Source organism: Pogona vitticeps, chromosome 4, assembly GCF_051106095.1.
Source record: "Pogona vitticeps strain Pit_001003342236 chromosome 4, PviZW2.1, whole genome shotgun sequence".
Lineage (NCBI taxonomy): Eukaryota > Metazoa > Chordata > Lepidosauria > Squamata > Agamidae > Pogona > Pogona vitticeps.
Genome location: NC_135786.1, coordinates 140,030,499 through 140,056,859, shown reverse-complemented (window position 1 = coordinate 140,056,859; position 26,361 = coordinate 140,030,499). Strand labels below are relative to the sequence as shown.

General features: G+C 39.7%; 1 protein-coding gene and 1 long non-coding RNA gene across 2 annotated transcripts in view; one reads left to right on the top strand and one right to left on the bottom strand.

Moving 5' to 3' along the window:
- Positions 1 to 26,361, bottom strand: part of LOC144588603 (uncharacterized) — a 172,460-nt gene that overhangs the window by 2,799 nt on the left and 143,300 nt on the right. The window lies entirely within an intron of this gene.
- The window catches only part of GABBR2 (gamma-aminobutyric acid type B receptor subunit 2), a 439,280-nt gene that overhangs the window by 274,864 nt on the left and 138,055 nt on the right, over positions 1 to 26,361 (top strand). The window contains exons 10-13 of the mRNA XM_072998474.2: positions 7,496 to 7,646; positions 10,354 to 10,486; positions 15,401 to 15,508; positions 23,818 to 23,940. Coding sequence (XP_072854575.2) covers positions 7,496 to 7,646; positions 10,354 to 10,486; positions 15,401 to 15,508; positions 23,818 to 23,940 — 515 coding nt within the window. The remainder of the gene's footprint in view (positions 1 to 7,495; positions 7,647 to 10,353; positions 10,487 to 15,400; positions 15,509 to 23,817; positions 23,941 to 26,361) is intronic.

Below are 26,361 nucleotides of genomic sequence, written 5' to 3'. Positions count from 1 at the left end.
GAGAAGTCATTTATTATCAAGAGCCACCTCGTTACCATTACAGACTCCCTTGATACCACTAGCAACCTCAGTATCACAAACGAGGCGACTACGGCGTTCCATATTACCCACCCTATGACACATATATCCAAGAGAACATACCAGAACAGGTCTCCTACAACAAGCCTAAGAGGGTGCACTACACAATACTGTACCACACACAACATTCTCCTTTACCATCACTGTCTCCACCTTGACACGGACACCATAAACCTTCTTCACACACTCCGCCTTCTGAAGAAATCATTTCCTCAAAGCCATCTCGTAAACGTCATGACACCTTACCAGAACATTCAACATTGAAATGACTAGCACATTGAAACAATCTCGATATGAGCCCATAACACCATCGGTATTGCAACATCATTGACCTCAGTCCAAGCCACCACTACTTACAAATGCCACCACCTCTTCCCTCTGATCCCGACAAATCACAATCAATAGACCTCACCAACCTGCCTCTCCCTCCACTTCATCTTCAACAGATCAAGATTCTCACTCCAGTATCTTTCAAGAATCTCCATCTAACGTACCTACCCCTGGATCAGATGTAGCTGACAACAACCCTCCTTCTCCATCAGAAGATTTCACCTCCTATTCCCAACTGAGAAGCTCTTAACATCCATACCGAAGCTTCTACACTTGCTAAACAACAAAGAATCACATCCTGACACACTGCTGATGCTGCTTCCAAAGCCATGACCACATCAATTGTGCTTCAATGCCATGCTTGGCTCAGATCTTCAGGTATCTCTGATAATACCAGATCTCGAATTGAAGATTTACCATTCGATGGTCCTGGCCTTTTCGACCAAAAGACAGATAAGGTCATGGATAATTTGCATAAAATCAGAAAACCACTCGCTCTTATTCAATTCAACAACCTTATCGATTCCAAAGACCTCAGTGGCGCAGATTACAATTTGTCCAACAGCCTTATCAACCATATCAGCAACAATACAAGCCTTACAAACCTCTGATCACTGAACAACCATTTCCGAATCCCACCGCTCTGCACTTTCAAACTCAAGCCCAACATCAATGTCAACAACTTTTTTAGTGCAATCAAATGAGGGGTAGGTAATACCCATGATTTTCTAAATTTGGCCTTCGGATGCTCAATATTTGCCCAAACTCGTCTATACCCTTTTCTCCAATTTTGGACTCGTATCACTAATGACTGTTGGGTCCTATCTATAGCCGAACATGACTATTATATAGAATTCCACTATATACCCCTCCTTGGTCAAATTAAATATATCGCCTACTCTTCAGCCCAGGAAGAAGAAGTTTCCCTTCTTCTATGCAAACATGCTATAATTCCTGTCCCAACGGAGGACCTTCATAATGGTTTCTACTCACGTTATTTTACAGTACCCTAGAAAGATGGAGGACTCTGTCCTATTCTTGATCTTAGACACCTGAATAATTTCACCCAGCCCAAACGATTTTGAATGATGACACTGGACACTGTTATTCCCCTCCTTTCACAGGGAGACTGGTTTGTTCTCATCAACCTCGAGGATGCCTACTTCCACATTTCCATTCATCCGAAACATCACAAATACCTTCATTTCCATTTCAATGGCATTGCCTACCAGTTATGTTCACTCCCATTCGGTTTATCCATAGCACCGAGAACTTTTATGAAATTCCTAGCACCAGTTGCAGCATATCTTCGTCTACAGGGAATTACCATATTCCCTTACATCGATAATTGGCTCACTGTCTCCCCCTCTTACCAAGCTGCTATCGATGCTACTCATATCACTCTCCATACCTTTCAGCGCCTCAGTCATAAAGTCAACTTCTCCAAGTCTCATCTTGAGCCTTCACAAACAGCCAAATACATCGGTGCCTACCTCAATTCTACCAAAGCCCAAGCCTTCCTTCCTCCAGACCGACTAAAAAAGTTAAAATTAGCAGTTCAACATGTCCAACCCCACACTTTGGTTTCTGCACACCAGCCTCAACATCTATTAGGTCTCATGGCCTCCAGTACTTCTGTGATTCAACACTCCAGATTCAAAATGCAATCTCTTCAATCATGGTACCTCTCTCTTTTCAACCCTCTCATACACCATCCATCAAAATGTCTCAAGGTAACTCCAGAACTTGCCCAACAACTTACCTGGTGGACCTTTGTCCTGAACCTCCTTATCAGCTGATCTTTCGCACCTTTAAAGCTCACTATGCAGGATACTACCAACGCCAGTCCTCTAGGATGGGGAGCACTCTGCCAAGAGCACAGAATCCATGCCCTGTGGTCAAAGAAAGAGCAATCATTACACATCAACCAGCAAGAACTCTTAGCAATTATCAAAGCCTTCAAAGCCTTTCAACCTTTGATCTCAAGTCAAACTGTCCAACTTGCAATGGACAACACAACAGCTATGTACTATGTGAACAAGCAAGGCGGTACGCACTCCCTTTCACTCCTGTTTTTGGCAGTTCGTCTTTGGCAATGGTGCTGCCTTCATCATGTATTTCCAATCGCAGTTCACATTGCCACAGAGGACAACATTTTAGCATCTCAGTCGTCTCACAGTATCAAATTACAAATGGACACTCAGCGACTCCATCTTTACTCAAATTTTCCATGATTAGGGAGAACTACTCATTGACGTCTTTGCAACAGCAAACAACACAAAGTGCAGTCAATACTGTTCCTGTGCCGGGATTGGCACTGATTCAATCGGGGATGCCTTCATGATCAATTGGGGAAATCATCTTCTCCACCTATTTCCCCCAACCCCTCTCATCCAAAGAACTGTAATCAGAATTCGCCAATTCCATGCCGATGCAATTCTGATTGCCCCTTTGTGGCCTCAACAACCATGGTTTACACACCTCAAGTCGATGTCCACCACTTTTCTCTGCCTCCCCAACATCCCACACCTGCTTTCTCAAGATGACGGCAAGATTCATCACCCAGACCTAACGTCCCTCAAACTTACAGCATGGAGGATTCCTCCCCCATAGCAGCCATCATTAGTAAAGCTAAGAAGCCATCCACACAAACTCTTTATAATTATAAATGGAAGTCTTTCTCTACCTATGCTGCCTCTAAAAATCTTTCAGCTTCCCCAACTTCTCTAGATACATTACTTATCTTTTACACCTTTTTAACCTGGGACTCTCTCAAGCCACTCTCAGAGTTTATATCGCTGCAATTATAGCTCATCAACCACCAGATGCGGAATCAGGAAAAAAAATTCTCATCCAACCTTGAAAAGATTTTTAAAAGGACTTCACAATATTTGCCATCCACATCAACCTCCACTTCCTCAGTGGTCTCTCCCAACTGTTCTGAATGCTCTCACCAAACCACCATTTGAACCCATGGCTTCCACTAACTTCAGACTTCTTTCACTGAAGACTCTTTTCCTGGTAGCCATCAACCTATCATCTTACCGTCTCTCTTGCTTTCACTGGCTTCTGATCTTGAGCACATGCTCCACATTTTAGACGTTAGTCGCGCTCTTGCATTCTACATAGAACAAAAACTTTCATGGCATCTCCTCGACTCTTCCTTTGTTTTCATGGACCTCATAAAGGCCCTCCAGCATCATCTCATACCTTGTCTCGAGGGATAGTTCAAACCATCTCCCTGGCTTATGAGCTCACAGGGAAACAGCATCCTGATACCATTAAGGCCCACCGCACAAGAGCTATGGCTACCTCCACCACATTTCAGCACGGAGTGGACGTTTCCAACATCTGTCAGGTGGCCACATGGTCCAATCCATCCACCTTCATCTCATACTACAGACTGGATGCTTGTACAAAGAATGATGGCCGGTTTGGGACAACTATACTGACATCCTTTCTTCAGTGACGGCCCACCAACCGGTAAGTGACCTTGCTAGTCACCCATTTGTGTGCATTCACAGAGGCCACGAAGAAGAAAGAGAGGTTACCTACCTGTAACCATGGTTCTTTGAGTGGTCCTCTGTGAATTCATACAACCCGCCCATCCTTCCCCTCTGTCCGTCACTCCGTTGTCCTTATCTAACCTTTTTCACAGCAGCAGACTTTGGGAACTGAGAGGACCTTGGGCAGGCAGAGCATGTGCTCCACAGAGGAATGTCCTACTAATCACGTGTTTTAAGCTCTAGAAACTTTCGACATGTCCTGCGCAGAACAACCCATTTGTGTGCATTCACAGAGGACCACTCGAAGAACCATGGTTACAGGTAAGTAACCTCTCTTTTTTGCAAATAACAGCAACAACTTTATATCATTCTGCATGATAGAGAACTACTGGATAACTCAGTGGTTTCGGCATCTGGCTGCAGAGCCAGAGGATGGGAGTTGATTCTTGACTGTGCCTCCTTGACAGGGGCTGGACTCAAATATCCATGGGGTCTCTCCCAATTATGCGCTTCTAAGATTAAGATTAAGAATGTGGCTAACACAGGCAAGTATTTGAAATAAAGTAGACAGAATGCTCGCCTCTTAATTATGATAGCTAACATCCTTATTTAAATTCCCACCCCTAAATCACAAGATGCCAGCTTTACAATCTACTGGTCTGTCTTTCTATCTATCTGTCTTAGTCAAAGAAATGTTGCCATTGTCACTTCTCTAGGATTTCTCCCTTCTTCTTCAATAGCCCGTTCCACTCAGACCAAGGACTAAGCTACCCACTATTTAAAATACACAACAGGTAGTTTATCATCCCTTTATTTGTTACTTACAAATAACCTGGTTCAGGGCCACTATACAAAGTAGGGGTTCAGGGCCTCTTTCCCCCCATAATATCCACAACTCATTCAAAGACTAAAAAGGAGGTGATTCTTTTGAGATGTGCCCACACTTAAAAGAGGGGGGGAGCACCTGCATGAACACATGAAAGAACAGCAGTCAAGGTGTGCTCCATGAAAATTTACTCCATCCAAGAAACTTCTTTATGTAAAGGTTGTTTAAAGATTCAGCACCTCTCCCTGTCAAAAGCCTGCAGTGGCACACAGTAGGACCTCCATATCCACTGGGAATTGGTGCCAAGCCCCCTGTGAAAGCCACGGATAACATGTCAGGAAATTACAAGGCTTGTAATAGAAGAAATCGACATCTTAGACTGAATGTATAAAGGAAGTTGTTAATCAGCCATATTGTACAGCTGTGTATAAAGCTAAGTCATGCTGACTAGGCAGAAGGCTGATGTAAACATATGAGATCACCTAGGATGAGGTAATGTTACCTGATTGGTCATTTGTACTATATAATGTACATAGGGACACACATGTATTGTGGAGAGTTGGAGAATTGCTAGAGGACATTCTGCTGGAGTATTTTGTGAAGACTGTACAAATGTAATATAAAGCTTTGAAGAAGTTATTGTCTCGTGATTTTCTTCTCTGAGAGGACCTTGGAGGCTGGTTGTACCCCTGTTTTCTTCAGCACACTCCAGAAAATTCCTGACATAACAGCAATATATATAGAAGGGAATATTTTCCATGGATATGGATCCTGTAGATACAGGGGTCCTACTGTATTCCCAAATTTACTATAGATTCATTTTCTACAGTAGGCTTTGAAAATTACCTGTTAGGCAGCTGCAGGCGCTAATTCTTCATCATAGTCAGAATCCAATTCTTGCCTAATTCTATCCTTTGCCTCAAGCAAAGAAACACTCAAAATTTCCAAACTTCCATAAATCTATGAATAGCACTTGCAATCTAGGTCCAAGCAGAGATGGGACACTTACCTTCTTTGGACAACAACTTCAGGAATCTTACAGCTAGCACAGCCAAGAGAATCTGGGTGTTGTAAGCCACAAAAAAGTAACTTTTCCCATCTCCAGTTCCAAGCCTTTGTCACAAAAGGTGACAAAAGCAAGCAGTTATGTTTACATTCCTACAAATGTATTGTTCAGCTAGGGCCCCTCCGCACTATCTGATTGCAATTTATAACTGTTTTCACTGTGCATTCTTAATATGAAGCCTCTTTAAAGCCAATGCCATAGTCCTGTGTATTGTGCAACCAATACTTTCATCTTGAAGAATTTAGGCCAATGAATTTCAAATTATGCTGCTTTTGCACATGCATCACTCCATGGGCCTGCGTCTGTGACCAAGAGCTGTAAGATCAGCTTTGCATACAGCTGCCATTTTCAGTACAGTAATAACTGTTTAACATTTACATAACACTTTCCAAATGTGCAGAGGGCTTTGACTACATGACTTTTGTAATCTTTACAAGATGGAAAGTGTGTACAAGTTAGATCTGAACTGAGGCCTTCTGGTTCATGGGATAGTCTTGTTGCCATTCTGTCACACTGCCCTAGAAGACAGTGCTTCTGTGTCATGGATATATAATAAAATTAGATGTCATCAAGTCAATTCTAACATGTAGCACCTCTTTCCAGGGCTTTCTAGGTAAGGAATACTCAGAAGTTTTTTTTTTTAAATCTTTCCCTTCTTCTGGGGTTGCCTTAGGACTGTGCAGCTTGCCCAAGGCTATGCAGGCTGGCTCTTCTCTTGGCATGCACAGTGGATCTGCAGCCAGATACCTAACTGACTGAGCTGTCTAGGCTGCTTATGATAGCTCCATAGAAACCAGAAGCTGCAGTTTCTTCAGCCCTAGCAGCACTAGGGAAGGAGCTGTTCTAGCAGAACTGGCCTTTCTAGGCAAGTGTGAAGAGTACATCTGGTATTGAAAGCTGGCCTTTAAATGTCTGGTCCTACCATCTAGGAATGAGATTTCATAATCATTTAATAAAGAAAGTGATTTTGTGACCGGGTTCATTACAATGAATAGCATAAGTATTTAAACTATGACTTTTACTGAGGACTGCGCTTGGTGCCATGGCAATTTTCCATCTCTAGATGACTGGAGAGGGAAATGCATTTAGATCCATAAGCTATTCAGAGGATCTAGAATCCTCTTCCAGAGTCAGTCACTGAAACATTTCTTTGTGTTACGATTCATGTATGCTATACTGCTGGTGTTGGTTTTCTAATTATTATATTTTCATTGTTTGATTAATTTGTCTTTACCTTACTTTTATCCTCTTCAAATAATTTTTGTAAGTCACCTTCAGTGTGATTTGTCAGTGGAAAGGTGGAGATGCAGAAAATGTCGTTACCATTACCACCAAGAGTTAAAAGGTCCTTGTTACTGCCTTTCTTTTATAGATGCAGAAGCTGTGTAAATGACGAATGGCTTTAGTATACAGATATATTTTTTTGAAGAAAGGGTCCTAAGAAAGGCAAGATCACAATGAGGCACTACCCATTTTAGCAGTATTGGACTCAAAGGACAAGGATCTTGATCCATAATTCTATTTTATGCCTGCCTTGCTTGTAATTCTATGGAAGGCAAAGTCATGAACAGAGAAAATAGATGTAGAGAGATTAGGGAGGCAGAATAGCAGTTTTTTTGCTTGTTTGTTTCTCACAAATAAACTGCATTGTTGTAAAGTTAACTCTCTTTCTTCCCCTGCCTATTGTAGGAATAGAACCGCCAAAAGACAGAACAATTGTCCAAAGGCAGCTGCGCAAGATTTCTCTTCCTCTCTACAGTATTCTCTCAGCACTCACTATCCTGGGAATGATCATGGCCAGCGCTTTTTTATTCTTTAACATCAAAAACCGTAATCAGAAGTAAGTAATGTACTTTGCATTTGGGAGGCAGAATGAGGAATACATTTTGTGAGGGCCAGATTCTCTCCAGCCATAACTTGTCAGGGAGGGGCTACATTCCACCAGTGGGAAAGGCCAAGACGATGTAAGTAAGCCCACCACCTCTCTCTCCCTCACCCCTAGCTCTTCCCACTCTCACACAGCCTTGCCAGAAGTTTGGATTAATTCCATGGAGAGAACATTTGAAATTAGACCCTGTTGATCTCCCACCCTACTTTAGATGGTTGCATTTTATCTGCTTCTCACACCCACCTTCCTTGTGTAAATCCTATAAATTAAGATGGTTAGTATTAAAGAGGTCATGTTGTACTAGATTATAAAGACAGTGGGCATGATCCAGTCAAAATTAATCACTTCTAAAATGACAGACTTAATTTACTGTGGAAGGTGGCTGTTCTATTTCAGAGACTTATTTCTGGGTCAATGTGGGTTGGAATGGGCTGCAGGCTGATTTCATTGAAATAATTATGTACGTCCTTAAATCTCTTGCATTGAACCTATGTGTCTTAGAAGTGTTTAATTTTGGCTGGATCGTGCCCATTTTTTAAAAAATATTCTGCTTAATTGATGTTACTGTATAATATCTTTGTGTTGGAACATTTTATTAAATCCTTTCATTCTGTTAGATCAAAATTAGTGTTTTCCACTGAGTATTATTAGCATAATCCCCAGCTAATTAAACCACTGTGTAACATATTTAGTATAGGAGATCAAAGACATTTAGCCATAATAATGCTCATCTAAACTTATTTATAAAGCAAGCACATAGATTTGCATATTTCTACAATTCTCTGCTAAAAGCTGCTTCAGTGATCCTGGTTAAGACTTAGGTTGTTTCTCTACAACCATTTTCAGGTGTCAGTGGACTGCAAGGCCACCCAGAACTTCTAAGTCAAAAAGGGACAGTTTAGGTAGCCTTTATATTTATGTTGTGTCTCTGGGATGTGTCTCTGTGTGTGTCTAAGTGTGCATTAGTCCATGCCCAGCAATCATTTCCTGTTTCCAGACATTTTATCATGGGGCATGCACTGCAGTTCTATGCTATGACAAGCATGCACATATAAGTTTATTGCGTGGCACGCAGGCCATTGCAAAGTACATCAAATAAAAACATTATAGTACAGTACAATTCAATACACTATAGTATGAGGGGGGAAAGGTAAAGGTAAAGGTTCCCCTTGACAATTTTTGTCCAGTCGTGTTCGACTCTAGAGGGCGGTGCTCATCCCCGTTTCCAAGCCATAGAGCCAGCGTTTGTCCGAAGACAATCTTCTGTGGTCACATGGCCAGTGCGACTTAGACACGGAACGCTGTTACCTTTCCACCGAAGTGGTCCCTATTTATCTACTTGCATTTGCATGCTTTCGAACCGCTAGGTTGGCGGGAGCTGGGACAAGCGACGGGAGCTCACTCCGTCGCGTGGATTTGATCTTACGACTGCTTGGTCTTCTGACCCTGCAGCACAGGCTTCCGCGGTTTAGCCCGCAGCGCCACCACGTCCCTGCATGAGGGGGAAACCTCAAATCAAGTTAGATTTCCATCACAGCTAAAAACCTCTAATGTCTACAATAAAATAAAATAAAAGAACCTTAAGGAAAACTAAGTGAAGGCAGTTGGTAGACAGTATCTGATGCCAATAACAAGCATCTATCACGGAAGGGGGAACCCCAAGGGTACATGAACCTAAATAACCACTTGATTAACAGGAATAAGTGCAAAGTTCTACACTTAGTGCAGTGTGGCTGCAAAAAAAGGCAAGTGTTGTTTTAGGTTGCATTAACAGAAGTATAGTTTCAAAATCCCATGAAGTACTAATTCCTCTCTATTCAGTACTGGTTAGGTCTCATCTAAAGTACTATGTCTAATTCTGGGCATTGCACTTTAAGAAATATGCCAACAAACTGGAACAACTTCAAGGGAGGAACTACAGGGATGATTAGGGGACTAGAAACCAAGACCTCTGAAGAAAGATGTTTAGCCCTGTGAAAAGAAGACTGGGGGGGGGGGGGAGATATGATAACATTCTTCAAATACTTGAAATATTGTTATTTAGAGGGGGGAAGAATCTGTTCTTAATCATTTTAGCATGCAGGATGTGTAATAATGGGTTCAGGTAATAGGAAGCCAGATCTTGGTTGAATATCAGAGGGGGAAAAACTTCGTAACTGTTCAAGCAGTGCAACAGTGGAACCAATTGCCTTGGGAGGTGGTGAGAGCTTCAAGGTTGGACGCATTCAAGAGAAAATTGAACAACCATTTGTCAGAAGTATTTGGATTCCTATACTGAGCAGGGGATTGGACTCAGTGGCCTTACAGGTCCATTGCAACTTCATTATTCTATGATTCTATGATAAGCCTAGTCAGCTCAAGAAATATTTTTGTTTGTTTGTTTTTGTCCCCTTATATGTTCTAGTTTAGGTTATTTTAAGTTACATGAAGCTAATTGCTGTTGCTAGTCTTTTATCTGATTGGAGGCCTTTCCTTTTCTATGGCTTCATATGTCATAGTATGATGCATTTCTGCTAACTTTCCTTGAGTTCCAAGATACCTCTGCTCTAAGACCTTTTAAAAGAACTCCCCTCCTGCTGCTCTGATTTGTGTAGGAACTGCTAACTATTTCCACTGCAGTGATTGTCTTCTGGAATTAACCCAGGTCTTTTCTCCATAGGTTAATAAAAATGTCAAGTCCTTACATGAACAACCTTATTATCCTTGGAGGGATGCTGTCCTATGCATCCATATTCCTTTTTGGCCTTGATGGATCTTTTGTCTCTGAAAAGACATTTGAAACCCTTTGTACTGTAAGTAATCCATTAACAGAGATGGGTTTTCATGTTCTGCAAAACACAAGACAATTATGCTCTGGTTTTCTGCAAAGGTTCTTAGATTTCTTGTCTGCAGCCACTTGGGCTTTTTGATGTCCAAAAAAGTCTTAGTTTTCCTTTGGAAAGTATGGGACACTGGTATAAATCTTTCATTGAAAAGTTGGGTTTCTAATGCTTGAAATGCAAGTTGGTGTTAAAGGAGGTAACCCTTTTTCTGGTTGCAGACAATGGCCTCCCTCTATCTTCTTAAGAAAGCATTTATGGACTTATCTAGTTCAGGAGCTCTCACTGTTTGATCCCTTGGATATTTGAATGTCAGCTGCCAGAATCTCTGGCCGTTATCCATGCTTGCTGGGGTGACTGGGAGTTAAATCCAAAATATTTAGAGGACAAAAGACTGAGAAAGTCTTTCTTACTTAATTTCAGACCGCTGCCAAATATTATCATATTTGAGTAGCATTTGATTGGGCAATATGCTGAATCTGTGGTGGCCAGGCTTTGGATTTCTTTGTTAAAACATATTTCTCTCATCCTTTTAGTGTCACTAGTGGCCTGGTTTCAGGACTTAGACAACTTTAACTTACCTAGCAAGTTTTTTTAATCTTGAAGCAGATGACATGCGGGATTGTTATATTTCCTTGTTGGGTCTTCTGGTATTTCAAATGGAATTGTCTACCATGGATAAATATACGTTTGATTAAAACCCGGAGTATATCAGCATCACGAAGAAGGGGTGCTGCTGGGCAGGTGTAAAGACCCATCTGTCCCTTGCTGGTGTTTCTCAGGGGGGTTGCATAATGCACCTTATTAATGTTAAACCATCTTTAGGATCAAATCTAGCCATTTTGCTTCATTTTGAGCTGTAAATATTTTACATAGTAGCCATTGCACATAGATGTCAGATGGTTCAAAGATCCCAGTACTTAGTCTTAATACGTAATGGTCCTAATACTAGGTCAGTACGAAGAAAAGCTCGCAGATAGAAAGTTTAGTCATAATAACTTTAAATCTTAAATCATTTTTAAAAAGTTTTTTACAGAAGTGTTGAACTAGCATTTGGGTTTCACAGTATTCTTTCTCAGTACCTTAAGACAGTGATAAACAATATACTTTGCAGATTAATTAGATTGTGCCTAAAAGAAAATGACTTACCTTGCAGAAAAGTGTGCTAGGACAAAAGAAGCAATACTGTAGCTGGTCTCTCTTTGAATAACTAAAAGCTAGCATTTATTTGAATGTACATCTATCATGAATCAGAACCCAAGGATCTTTTGTAAGGCAGACAGTAGAAGTGAAAGGGGGGGAGAAATAGACAATTTTTTAGGCTAACACAGCTGGAACATTGCAGATAAAATGCTCGGCATAAAATTAGTAGACACAAAATTAGATAGTATTGCCTAGATGGAAGGCATGATTTATTCCTCTCTGCCCCCACTCATACTTGAGACTTTGGACGTTGCTAGGTACTGAGTGTCTAGTGTCCGTATGAATGGCAGGGTTGATACAGATACAGGTATGGGAGAGATGGCTTGAGAAATGTTTCTAGTAAATGGTACCTATAAAAAGAGTTTCCTGGAAGGCAGTAGTGTGTATCATAGGTCATACATAACCAAGGGCAATAGAAATGACCAAGAAGAGGAGGGGAAGTGACAGGCTGCTAGGAAGGATGTGAAATTTGAAAGGTGTGTCTAAAATGACAGGGCATTTGATCAAGAGATACCTTGCTGGCATATACCACCCAGCAGTACATGACTTCTGTGTGCTCATGTACCATTAGTGTCATTTTTAAAATATGGGGGGAAAATACATTAAGTGCAAAGTTAAAAGGTTAGACAGCTGAAATGCCGAAGAAAGGGAAGTATCTAAATGCCAAAACAGAGCAGCTGATGCCCTTAGTGGCCTTTACTGTACAAGGGTGACATGAGACTCCAGAAGAATATAGTGAATTCTACAGATTTAAAAGAGGACCGACCACCAACCTAACAATCAGAAGAAAATGCAGACTTTAAAAATGAGGTAAATATAGTTGATAATTTAAACACGAGGGCCTAGGAAATTAGAAACCCTATACTTTTAAAATGATTGTTATTTAATCGTCTCTGAACTTTAAACGTAGCGTCCAGTGAATTAATGGTTTTTTAAAACTTCTTCTATTTAATGTGCATAGTTAAACACTAGGGAATGAGACTGGGAGTTGCCAGTCTTTGCTCTTTGTCCTTAAAGCATTCTTAGTCTTAACTCAAAGTTCTGCTCTTGAAAGAATGTTCCTGCCCCCTGGTTATATGTACATAAATTTGGAGATACCTGGCTTTACGGAGTAATAACTTTGTTTTCTCAACCGAAGAATTCCTCACAGATAGGATTATCATGGCCCTTTTGGCAAGTCTGCATTGTTTCTAATGACAAGAGCTGTTCTGTACAACATATTATATGGCTTATGGCTTATCCAAACGCAAGCCACAAGGAGTTTACTTTTCAGCGTACACTTGTAGGATTCCACAGTTAGCAACCTTTACATTCTGTACCAGGAAAAAGTTTTTTTAAAAAACTGGATATATTGCAAGTGAATTCAGGTGTGAAATTGTGATAGCAACTATAGACCAAAGGGTATGAGTGAGAGGCAAGTTAGCATTAGCATCTATTTAAATGTGGCCAGTCTCCTGTTAGTGCTTGTGTAAGACTTGCATAAATTGCAGTAGCTCATTTTGTTAATTTGTTTATCTGTACCAGAAAAAGTGGGTTGCAATCCATGCATTTCAATGGAGTGTCATAGCACAGATACCATGATACATGGAGAGGATGCATAACTAGAAATATTTTTGCATCCACAGCAGCTACCATTTAGAAGGCTATACATTATTCATGTTGTTGTCCCTTGTTAGATTAAAGTTAATATATTTGTTGGGTTTTATTGAAGAATTTCCGAATATGTTGGAATTATATCATGATTATACCTTAGTATTGTTGATTCGGAGGCTGCAGAGTGAGGCGAAATCAGTCAGTGTCAGCTGCATTCCTGTGGCCACTCGTCTGGGAGTACAGTGGGACTTACATTTGAGTAAACCCACACAGGGTGTGATTGTAGGTTTTTTGAGAATGAAGTTTATTTTTGCCTCTTGACTTCCCAGCGTCTTCTTCCTTTCCTCCCTTTGGCACTAATTGTGGTGTTTGGGATTCATTTCCAGACAGTTGGAAATAGTTTCAAGCATGAATGACTTGGAAGAAATTGGGCCTCTTTCTGATTAGTCTCAAGATACTTGGCTCAGTGTTTAAAACCCTATTTTTAATTTTAAAATGCCATTGTCTGTTGAAATTACGACATGATAGGCCAAATCCAAAGAGAAGAAAAGTAATGGGATTGCAAATGCTAAAGTGAAAAATACCTCAGCTGAGCTAAAAATAGCTTCTTCAATGTGAACAAAGTTTGCTCCTCAAGAGTGAAACATTTGCTCCTATTAACGTGATTAAGATGATGTTTGTGTTTGATTCTTACTGTTTATCTCTAATGTTCATCTGATGCCTAGTTTTCTCAATTTAAAACAATACGGCTGGTTCTGATAATGTGCCTGGTGAAAAATTGAGCACAAAAACTACAGTATAAATGCTAATGATGCAGGATTTTTAAAAAAACTGTATCATCAACATTGCCGGTTGAACACTTTGTCCTGCATTACAGATTTTGCTGGGATTAAAAAGCATAAACATTTTCTCTGCTTTACATTCCTATCCTTCCTTGTCTCTTTTATTGTCTATTGTACATCTTTTATTTTGAACAACTCTTCTTTACCTGTTTCTTTACCTGTGTTTTATTTCATCTTCTTAAAGATATTTCTTCTTGCAAACTGAATTAAAATGAGTTGGAATGATGAATTTAACATTGCATTTCAGCTTCGGTTATTTTAATGATATTTTGGAATGTCCAAATTTAACTGAATTGCCAGCACGTTTTATATGCAAAAATACATTACTTTCCACTTGGGATTGTACCTCCTTATGTCATGTCAAATTCATGTGTATATAGTTGGTAATTGTGGTTTTTTCAGCTTGTGAAAGCTTGTTTAAATGTGCTGACATTTTTAATATTTCTGAACTGTGGGCTGGTGCTTAAGAACATAAAATTGCTTGGTAAATATAAGAAAAAGTTTGGAGGCAACTGTTTTGATACATAATGTGGAAAATGCTCCAGAATGACTGTCAGATTCACATTATTTCCATTGATGACATGATGTCCAAGTGAATATGAATCAGCTTGGATTCCCCCCCATTTATATTTCTTTTCCTCTGCTGCTGGGTCATTTAATTTTTTTTAATTAAATGCTTTCACATCAATACAGGTGTTGTGGTTGATGGAACTGACATGGAAGAGTTTGTAGCCATTGTATTTGAAGCCATTCCAGCCAAGAACAGCAGCAGTGAGAGAGACAGGGCAATGGGGAAACTCACTCTTGTTAAATTCTCTCCTTCCCAAACCTGGCAGTTGGGTCTGATTTCCTCTTTGCTTCCCATTCCCTTCCATTTTTAAAAAAATTCTTTAAAGTCTTGCTGCCTTACTACTAGGGCAGCTAGGTGATGAAAGGGGAGAGGAAAGCAAAATATTGGCAGAGAGGGAGGGGAGAAGTCATCAATCATTATCATTTACGCTTGTTAAGGTAGCTTTGCTCTAACTGTACCTCCTTCAGATTTAGAAGGCCAGAGCTGCTTAACAAGCTGCAAACAAGACTTTTGATTACCAATTTCCTCCCTTCTCTCTGCTTTCTTCTTTGTGGTCAACAGAAGCAAATTAACCTGGGAAAATCCTGCTTCTGACTTCCACCTTTTCCCCTCTGTGTAGCCATACTCCTAGTTTCTTTCCTCAACCTAAGACAGATGCTTATTTTTTCTTTGTTTCAGGTTCGGACGTGGATTCTTACAGTTGGCTACACAACTGCATTTGGGGCAATGTTTGCAAAGACATGGAGGGTCCATGCAATTTTCAAAAATGTAAAAATGAAGAAGAAGGTGAGTCTAAAAATAAATTCTATTTTCTCACTTTTCTCTTTTTCCCTCTCCATTTGTTTGGGGGAAGGAAGCTCATAAACCAAGTAGGTGTAGACACCCAGAATATAAAAAAAAGTTAACTGTGTTTTTAAAAAAAGGCAACAGGCAGATTTAGGAGCATTAATCTACATGTCAAAGTGCAGATTAACACACTTCAGTCTCAGTGTTACTTATTTTCTGGTAGGAAAGTGTACAACATGTAAACTGATGCCTTATTTGCTCATATTTTGTACACATTTTGACTTCTGTCATGCATGAGTTTATATGCTCTCTGTTCCTTAAATGAAAATAAGGAACAATTCTAGATTTTAATTTTTGAAATACTTTTGTAATACTTTATTATTTATTTATTTATTTATTTATTTATTTATTTATTTATTTATTTATTTATTTATTTATTTATTTTATTTTATTTTATTTTATTTTATTTTATTTTATTTTATTTTATTTATATCCCACCTATCTGGTCGGTTAAGACCACTCTTCTGTTCCTTTTCAATTTATTAAATGCTTTCCTTCTTTACTTTTCTCTGTTTATTTTTCTTTTAAAGTAGGGAAATTTGTTATGTCATTGAGAGGTGTTTATGGACACATACAGCTGTTTCATCTGATTTGCTGTCCCTATATGTTGGAGGATATCCACATCAACTTATTTTACTTCTTTACCTCTTCAATTTTGAAATAGGGGTCTGGAATAGTATTGCAACTCATGCCACTTGTGGGTGGAAAGGCCCACTTTTAGGTGGCTATGAGGTTGGAAAGCAAGTACCTTGCTAGGAAAAGTTATTTGCTTCAAAACCAGGGCTGGCCCAAAGCATCAAGCTGCCTGAGGCAAAGTACAAGCTGTTACCAACTGTTTTCCATGTACAGAAACCAATTAGATTGGCTGTTGAACTTTACTTCCACAGTAACATCTGGGGGGGGGGCATCAGAACAGTTTATATGGTGCAAGCCTGCTGTTTCGCACCTGCAACCCTATCGTTTAGACAGAAGGAAATAGTTCTCTTTCCCTAGAAAGAGAAATGAGCATTAAGCAAAAGAGGAAAGTCTGGAGGGTTGTCAACCACTAATGCCCCTCCCCATTGCTTGCCATTTGCACCATCTCGGTGGGAAGGTAAAATAGCATTCCCTAGTCACGTTGGCCACGTGGCAACAGAAACTGTCCTCGGACAAGCGCTGGCTCTACGGCTTGAAAACGGGATGAGCACTGCCCACTAGAGTTGGACACGACTGGACTAAAAATGTCAAGGGGAACCTTTACCTTTAATGAGTGTTTTGCTTCTACATGGACTTGTTGACACATGGTCTATGTCTTAGTTTGCTATTTGAAGTCTGTCAACAAGTATCTTGGCAGACAACCTGCTGCACACAACCTGATCATTCTCACTTGGTTTCTTTCATCAGTGGGAGTGGTTTAGGATTACATCTGTAGAGAGGACCCAAAAAAGCCAGGAACTATAAGATAATGATAAACAATAGTTTCTACTCCTGGTTTGTTGACAGAGCAATAAGCCAGGATTTCCAGTTTGTATATACTACTAAGTAATGAGTATGCAGTCTGCAGGGGCACCAGGGACCCCAGACATGCATCCATTAGTGCCTTTACCTATCATGGTGGAGATCAGGCATGTGATCTGATAAATAGTCAAGAGATAAAAGGAACAACAGGGAAGTTTGGCCTTGGAGTTCAAAATGAAGCAGGGCAAAAGCTAATTGAGTTTTGTTAGGAGAACAAGCTGGTCATCACAAACACTCTTTTCCAACAACACAGGAGGTGACTCTACACTTGGACATCACCAGATGGGCAATACCAAAATCAGATTGATTATTCTATATTCTCTGCAGCCAAAGATGGAGAAGCTCTATACAGTCAGCAAAAACAAGACCTGGAGCTGATTGTGGCTCTGATCATCAACTTCTTATAGCAAAACTCAAATTTAAACTGAAGAAAGTAGGAAAAACCACTGGGCTGGTCAGGTATAATCTAAACCAAATCCCTTATGAATACATAGTGGAAGTAAAGAACAGATTTAAGGAACTAGATTTGGTGGACAGTGCCTGAAGAACTTTGGATAGAGGCTCGTAGCATTGTCCAGGAAGCAGCAACAAAAACCATCCCAAAGAAAAGGAAATGCAAGAAAGCAAAGTGGCTGTCCAATGAGGCCTTACAAATAGCAGAGAAGAGAAGGAAAACAAAATGCAAGGGAGATAGGGAAAGTTACAGAAAACTGAATGCAGACTTCCAAAGAATAGCAAGGAGAGACAAGAGGGCCTTCTTAAATGAACAGTGCACAGAAATAGAGTAAAATAATAGAAAGAGAAAAAACAGAGATCTGTTGAAGAAAATTGGAAATGTTAAAGGAACATTTCATGCGAAGATGGACATGATAAAGGACAAAAATGGTAGGGACCTAACAGAAGCAGAAGACATCAAGAAGAGGTGTCAAAAATACACAGAGGATTTATACCAGAAAGATCTGGATGTCCCGGACAACCCAGATACAGTGGTGCCTCAACTTACGACCATAATCCATTCCAGAAGATGAACAACTCAAAATGGTCCTAAATCGAAGCACCATTTTCCATAGGAATGCATTGGAACGGGATTAATCCGTTCCAGCAGGAAAAAAATCACATCGGAAGGCGAAGGGGCTGAAAAACAAATCAAAAAAAGCACCCCCACACACACACAGTCAGCCCCATTGGGAGGCAATGGGGCTGAAAAACAAAGCAAAACACAAGAGAGAGGCACCACAGTCAGCACTGGACCCAGAGAGAAACATGCAGAGTCCAGTTCCTGCTGTGAAGCTAAGCAGAGGGTCTCTTAAGCATGTGATGGGCCTTCACAGGACCGGAGTCCATTCCAGATGTCTCAAGGATATCCTGAAAGATTAATTGGAATTAACACAGTCCTTACACAACTTGATTTGACTAAGGATGGGAATAGAGAGTGAGATGATATTATATCTAATTACACCTGAAATAATTGCTTTGGTCTGAGTGATCATTACTCTTAAAGCAGCTCTTCCATCCATGAAGGAATCACTCCAGCCAGGCTCCCAAAAAAGGGTAGGTCCAGATTGGGCATGGTTTGAGGTCAGGGCTGGATCATACTACCCATGTGTTGTTTGATCACTGGGAGATAGTTCACACCAGACAGTGCCACAAGCAGACCAAAATGTAATCTATTTCCCCATCTGATCACACCCTGACTTCTATTTTAAAAAGTTAAAGGTTCCCCTTGACATTTAGTCCATTTGTGTCTGACTCTAGGGCTTTAGGGCTCTAGTGTTCATCCCCATTTCCAAGCCATAGAGCGAGTGTTTTGTCTGTACACAGTTTCTGTGGTCACATGGCCAGCGTGACTAGATACGGAATGCCGTTACTTTCCCACCGTTAAGGTACCTGTTTATCTACTCATATTTTACATGCTTTCGAACTGCTAAGTTGGCAGGAGCCTGGGACAAGCGACGGGAGCTCACTCCGTCGCATGGATTCAATCATATGACTGCTGGTCTTTCGACCTTGCAGCACAGAGGATTCTGCTGTTTAACCCACAGCACCACCACATCCCGCTAACTTCTCTTTTGCCCCCCCTTCTAAATATTCTGTGCAGAGGTAGCAATCGACATGGTCAAGACTCAGTTTATACAATTTGTATTAGCAGAACAAAACAATGCTGTTTTTTCCCTTAAATACAAGATCAGATGTTCTTTAGTGTGTGTGTGTGTGTGTGTGTGTGTGTGTGTGTGTGAGAGAGAGAGAGAGAGAGAGAGAGAGAGAGAGAGAGAGAGAGAGAGAGTCACATGGTTGATTTTGTAGGGGTAAAAATGCCATTGCTTCATAAAATGAACACCACCAAATGTACTATTAAAAGGCCATCTGTTGAAAATGAACCAACATATGGCAATTTATATTGCATTTTCCCCAGCATTGCAGTTTACTTTATAATAAGAAAAATATGAACCTGCTGCTTCAGATTATGATAACATCATAATAATGATAATAATAATTTGCTTGGTTAGTGAAAGGTGTGTTTTAATTTCAGGAGCAATGCGTAATGTCAAATTACAGTACTTATTTTTCTTTAATATAATGTTGAATGCTGTAATGTTTTGATAATCAACATTTTATTATCAAGTTGATAAGATGAGTTGAATCAAGATGGATATTATAATTCCATAAATGCTTATCTGGGAGTATATCCAACTGAAATTCCATTTGGGTTAGTGAGTCTTACTTCTGAGTAGCCATGTACAGGATTGTGCTGTAGATTAATTGCATTTAGTTCAGGATAAAAACAATGGAATAATAAAGGACATCATGCTGAACTAATCCCATTAATTTTAGTGGGACCTAGCAACTTACTGTACGTAGTCCATATTCTAAATTCTATCTATGAAATGGGATTAAGGCAGAAAATAAGGCAAAAATAGGCAACCTGTGGCCCGGGTCTTAGTTGTACATATAATCTTAGCGTGACTTCAAAAGCCATCAGCAAATGAACAGTCTGTATCAGTGGCAGGGATGAACTGTCCCCTCCCTTCATGACTGAATTGTCCCTCCTGTTCAGTCAGGGAAAAAGAAGTGTGTGGGGGGGGAGAGAAGGTGGGAGGCAGGGAGAAAGAGAGGATAGTGTGACAGAAAGGTAGATCTAGCCACCAGTAACTCTCACTTCTTAAAAGAGTCAGAGAAAAAGCAAAGCAAAATGGAAATAAACAAAAGACAAAAACCCTGTGACTTTTTTTGTCCCTTGGTCTTTTTTGTTTTCGTTTTACTTTGTTCTTCTGTCTGATATGTAAGCTTGCACAGACTAACATGGCTATTCCATCAAAAAGTACAACTCTTAAGATAGGAATGAGTGCCTCAATAGATTAATGTGCTGTTACACATTGAAATACTGCTAGGTTTGCATCGGGATTAGCATGCTTGAAATCTGTTTTAAAGTATGTGCTTTAAAAAGTGTCTGATGAGGACATAAATGGTAAACTAAGTAGTCGAGACTTTCCCAAACTTGAGGCCCTCCCTAACTCTTGCTCCTTCTCTCCATAATTGCATTCTTTACCCAATAGTCAATGTTAATGTGAACAAAATGACTTCAGAACATGGAGGCTCCTTTTCTGATCAGTCTTGCGAAGTTGCCTGTGTTATTGATAACAGCAATGGTGGCAAAAAATACCTATCCATATGTCATTCAATAGTACCCATAACTAGGCAAAGCTATATGAAACGCAGCACGACAGTCCTGAATGTGGTCTAATGAAATAATCATAAGAACTGAAATAATAATTCTACCCAGATGTACCATTGTAACGAGAGTCAGACCTCAAGGGATCACTTAAGAAGTGTGTTCTCACCTCCCCCTAGACTCTCTTCTAGATGGAAACAAATTTTCTTTGCTAGTCAAAAGTCCACCCTCCTATGCCAAAATAACCCTCCTCGTTTCTTGTACTTAAGGATGTTTGGGTAAATTTGAGCATAAGCTGCTACCATATATTGATCCACCTATTCACTATTGAGTAGACAATACTTAGGCTTCATATTGTCTACTTATACGTACTTGCAGTGGCAATTCAGGGATTCCATCAAAAATCTTTTCAAACCTACCTTGAGATACCAGGGTTTGACATGTTCAGTCTGGGATCTTCTGCGTGTAAAGCATGTATTTTATTATTGAGTAAACTTATTTCCCCACTTTGCATGTAACTGTTGGTGTCCTACTCTTATGCAATTTGCTGAATTAAAGAGCATCTGAATATCGCCAGGATTCATTTCTAATAACCAGAACCTGTTCCTTCCCTTTCCTGGGATAGCTTCTATAACATCAGTGAGCACTGTTCGTAGCCCAGTTTTTGTTGTGTTATTGTTGTTTTGCTTCTAATACAACAATGTATTTTCCTTAGGTTTCCAGGCCTAGCTAACTGTGCTGTAATCCCATGTGTGTGCTCTCTTCCTTCCCACTTGCATTGCATTCCAGTGAGTTTAGCAACTGACTTTGACAATCCAAATCTTCCCGAGAGGTCCTACGAGTCTAGAAAACTGTCCAGCGCTTTTTCTAAACAAGAGAAGGACTCCCTGCTTGAGGTTTAGCTGTCTCTCTCAATTGACTGTTCTGGACCAGTTTCTTGTAGCCAGGATTAGGAAGTAGGGGGAAAAGTTAAATCAACTTTGTGAGCAAAATTCTTCCATGTGCTTAACATACTACTACCACTACACATTTCTCCCTCTGGAATATGGAATATGCAGTACAGGAACTATTGTTTCTCAAAGAGTTGGATTTCTGGTAGTTCTAATATCTGTAGTCTATAGTCTTATTCGGGCATTTTTTAAATCTGTGTACAAAGTTCATGCATAAAGGGAAGCACTCTAGCCTCATCCCCTCCGTAGTCAGTTCCTACATTGATTGCCAGGGGTGTGTGTGCGGGGGAGTTCAGGAATCAAAAGAGGTTGCGTTTCCACACTCTGTGGAAAATCAGGTTTCTGACAAATTATGTGGGGTGGGAAATGTTCAGATCCTTAAATTTTCTTAAGTCCAAAGCTACATTACTTGTGCTACATTACTGTTACAAGATTAATGCTTGTTGTGTGATTATTCTATTAAGTATGTGAGAGAGTACATAAATGTTTTACTGGATTGTAAAAAGGAGGATGGGTTAAAAGAAAATCACAAATACACATAACAACATTTTTAAAAAAAATAATCTTATACATTTACCTTGTGCAGGTCAAATCAAACCAAAAGTAAAACTGATGAAATTTTGTTTCACTTTCAGTTAATTCATTAGTGTGTAATTTCTTTTCTTGAGCTTTGATTTTTTTTTTCACAATAACTGTAAGTTTCTCATTGCTGTATCACACAGGTTCTTCAGTTACAAGGCAAGAATGCCTTGGCAGCTGAGGCTAAGGGGGGGTTGCTCAAGGTTACAGAGTAAACTTCATGGGTGATAGGGATTTGAATTGAGGTCCCCTCATTTTGATAATTTAACCTCCATATTAAATACTTCATTTCAAATACTTAGGAGCTGTTGGGACATTTTAAAAAAAGTTTTGTGAATATATGTGAAATAAAATTGTGAAATTAGATCACACTCTGCTTAGAGCACTGGAAATTTTTCCAAACATTTTTCCATAACAATTTTTTCCAGAAAACCCACCAGCTCACGTGGAGAGAATTCACAGACAATGGCAGAAACTGTCAAAAAGGAACATTTTCTAGAGCCCAGACACTTAGAAACTTTATCACAAGCACAGCAGTATTATTCTTTCTACTGGAGTTGAGTACAGTATCTCTAATGATTCATATCAGATGGGATTTCCAGAGGAATAGCAGTGTTAGTTATGTGGAAACAGAACAAGCCACAAAAACAATGAAGTCTTCTATGCCTTGAAGACTAGCAAGTTTTATGTGGCACAAGCTTTGCTGGATTACTTCTTCAGATGCAACATCATGAATTGTATTTGTCCCTTCCCACTGCATGTGAAGAAGCAGCCTATAATACATGAAAGCCAATGCCAAATAAAACTTGTTAGTCCTTAAGGCACCAAAAGATTTCTTGGTGGTTCTAGTTAGTAACCAGAAGTCTCAAATGAGGATATGTGTTCTTTGTTGGTTTCACTGCTACAGGAAATGCAGTGAACGTTATATTGCAAGTGGTTGGCACAAGGGGAGAGTTATCTTCCATCCTTTGGCTTTGTACATGATGCCAAGACTTTGAGTGAGGTGGAGGAGTGGTTACTTTCAAAAACTGAAGGCCATTCTTTAGTTCATGGAGAGGGAGATGGACAATGTCACTGTCTATTTTCTGCCATTCAGCTACTGCTGCTTGTAATAAAAAACTTACTGTGAGTTATCTGAAACATGTAGCTCCTGCCAAGATTTTGTAAGGAAGCTGAACTGCTATAATTTCTGGCAGAAACAGTAACAAATGTGTTTAAGCATGAATAAGATTATAAGCAGCGTCTTTGGGTTGGGGGCTGTGCGTATGTGCAGAATATTTTAAAATATTATTTCTTCTTCCATCGTCTTTATTCTGCTTGATTTAGATATTTGTGCTGTTCAGACAATGTAGACGAGCAGGACACCAAGCAAATGTAGCTTGCAAGATGATCTTTTCTTTTCTCCTAGTATCACATAGATATTTTCTATGCACAATTAAAAAGCCTTGTTAGCAGTGGCATATAACTTTCTTTAGGGCACTTAAGAAAGACTCAACAGAAATCACAGACTTCTATGGGAATGGCCTCCAATTCTCTCTTCTTTCTTTCCCTAGATCATTAAAGACCAAAAACTGATGGTGATAGTAGGAGGGATGCTGCTGATAGATCTTTGCATCTTGATTTGCTGGCAAGTTGTTGACCCGTTAAAGAGGACAGTGGAAAAATACAATATGGAGGTATGTCATTGCAACTGCTACTACCTTCCCATTTGTTGATGGGGATTATGATGCAAGGCAATGAATGACAATCCTTTAGAAAAGTTCAGGCATGGGTTTTTTTTTTTAGTGTACTATACAGGAAAAAAATACTCATGGCAAAAGAAAATGCATCCGCAGTCTAAAAACAGCCCTACGTCTTTGCCATCCTTAAGAGGCTTTAGATGCAGTAATATTGTAAACACTGGGGAACTGTCTGCTAACGGTATATAGGAGACAGTGTTGTAATAAATAATAGATTTTTAGACTCCATTAGCAGAATTCATGGGGAATTGATTCAAGATAGATACAAAATAAAGACTTAAAATAGAATAGTTATCTGTTCAAACCACCACTATGTCCACACCTCCGCTCCCATGGCTCTTTTGGATTTTAAGGTATTGTAATGCCAGTATATGTTATTTTACAGTTCATGATTATAATGTCATTCTAAAAAAAGGTCAGTTTTGAAATACAAAGGCCAAGGATGACAGAATGCACAGCATTCTCTTTGTCTGATCAGTCTCTCCAGTTGTGTATAATAGCTTTTAAAAAAGAATGTATGGGGAATAGAATACCTTGGAAACAGAAGAAACTGCCATGTTGTTTAGCAAAAGCGTTCTCTGTGTGCAATTGCTGAATGTCTGAATTATTTGCATCAAAGTGAAATACTTGATAAATAGATTTAAAATGGAATTTGTGTTGTATCCTACTGATAATAGAACAGTTGTTTGAGGGGTTTTAAAAATTAGTGTGAATTCCACCTAACTATGCTTCCTGCTTCCTCTGATCTAGCATATTGTATTTCCTGTTGTGCAGCAACAAAAGTTGAAGTGTATTTGATTTATATAGCAGAACATTCATTGGAATAGGAGCATTTTCTAAGATCTGGAACATTTCTGCCTAGGTTTTGAAAAACTCCAGTAATTGTAGTGGGAGATGATGGCTGTTTCAACACTTGTAAGAGGCCGTGACACAATCTGAGTATCTACACAATGTTCTTTGAGTGACAGCTCATATTGTTGACTTGAGAAACTGGGTGAAAGATGTGCAATACTATTTCAAATAATTTTCTAGAGTTGAAAGGGAAGTCAAATACTTTCTATGAATTGTATTTGCCTGTACCAGCTGCACGCCAGATTGCAATCATACCTCGATTTTTCTGACTCAGAGATGGTCAAGTACTGCAATTCTTGTGGATCACTTCTCCAGACAGTGGTCAAGGATGCCTTTACCATAGAAACAGACTTCCCAGTTTGATCAATCTGTGCAATAATGTTAACAGCACCTAACAACAAGGATCGCAAATTGTTGGAATGCATACACCGCAGGGATAGCTGGCACATTATGTACAAATCTTCAAGAAGGGTTTAACATTGAAATGTGGACTACACCTTCCTCCTATAGCTTGAAACCTCATTTTGTTTTTCTCATGTGTGCAAACCTGGACAGTTGTTTCTCCACAGTGGGCCAGATAAAATGTGATCATCGCTCCATAGCAGAGGAATACACTATATAGGCAGAAAATGGGAAGATCTCTGCCAGGGATCTTGCAAAGCCACTGCCTATATCAGTGGACTGCATCTAGGCTAGACCAGCCCAACATCTGACCCCCCCATATCTTCCATTCATGCATCTGGGAACAGGTTTCTTTAAATGATACACCTGGCCTGTCAGCTACCAGATGGCCATCCTGCTCTAAATATACTGTACCTCCAAGCTAATAGGCCTCAGAAACCTTTCAGCTCTTATTATGATCAAGATCTTCCAGAATTTCTAATTTTCAAAATTTTTCAAAACTTTAATATTTGACATAGGACATAGGTTACTGTTTTCATTACAAAGAAGAGAAAAAGGACAGATTAACAACTGTTTATTCAAGATCATCCAATATATTCATGATGACTTAGTAGAGATTCTGTCCTTCATTACAATGATACTGGGGATGTTTTTAAATTTATTCTTTTTGGTAGGAGTTCCCATATGTCAGTTGATTTTGGAGCATAGTGGTCTTGTGGTCCTTTGGATTTCAAAGGAGACAGCTTTTCTTATAACACCCATTACAATAGATATCTTGCCATTTATTGTGTTTATATTTAGAGGCAGTGGTAGACCTACATTTTCAGGGCTCTGAAACTAGAAGTATTATGGGGATCCCTTCACAACCAGCAATGAAGTCTGGGTAACTGGTGTTATCCTCTTCAATGGGGATGTTCCACCACAGATTACCACATTTTAAAAAAAGGACTAAAGTTGCTTCTGGGCCCCTCCAGGATTTGGGGTCCTGACGCTCAAGCTTCATTAGTTCCAGAGTAAATCTGCCCCTGTTTGCAAGAGTCCCACACTAGCAATCATCGTGTGTAGATACAATATTGTCCAACTGCTTGTACAGTAAAATGAAGG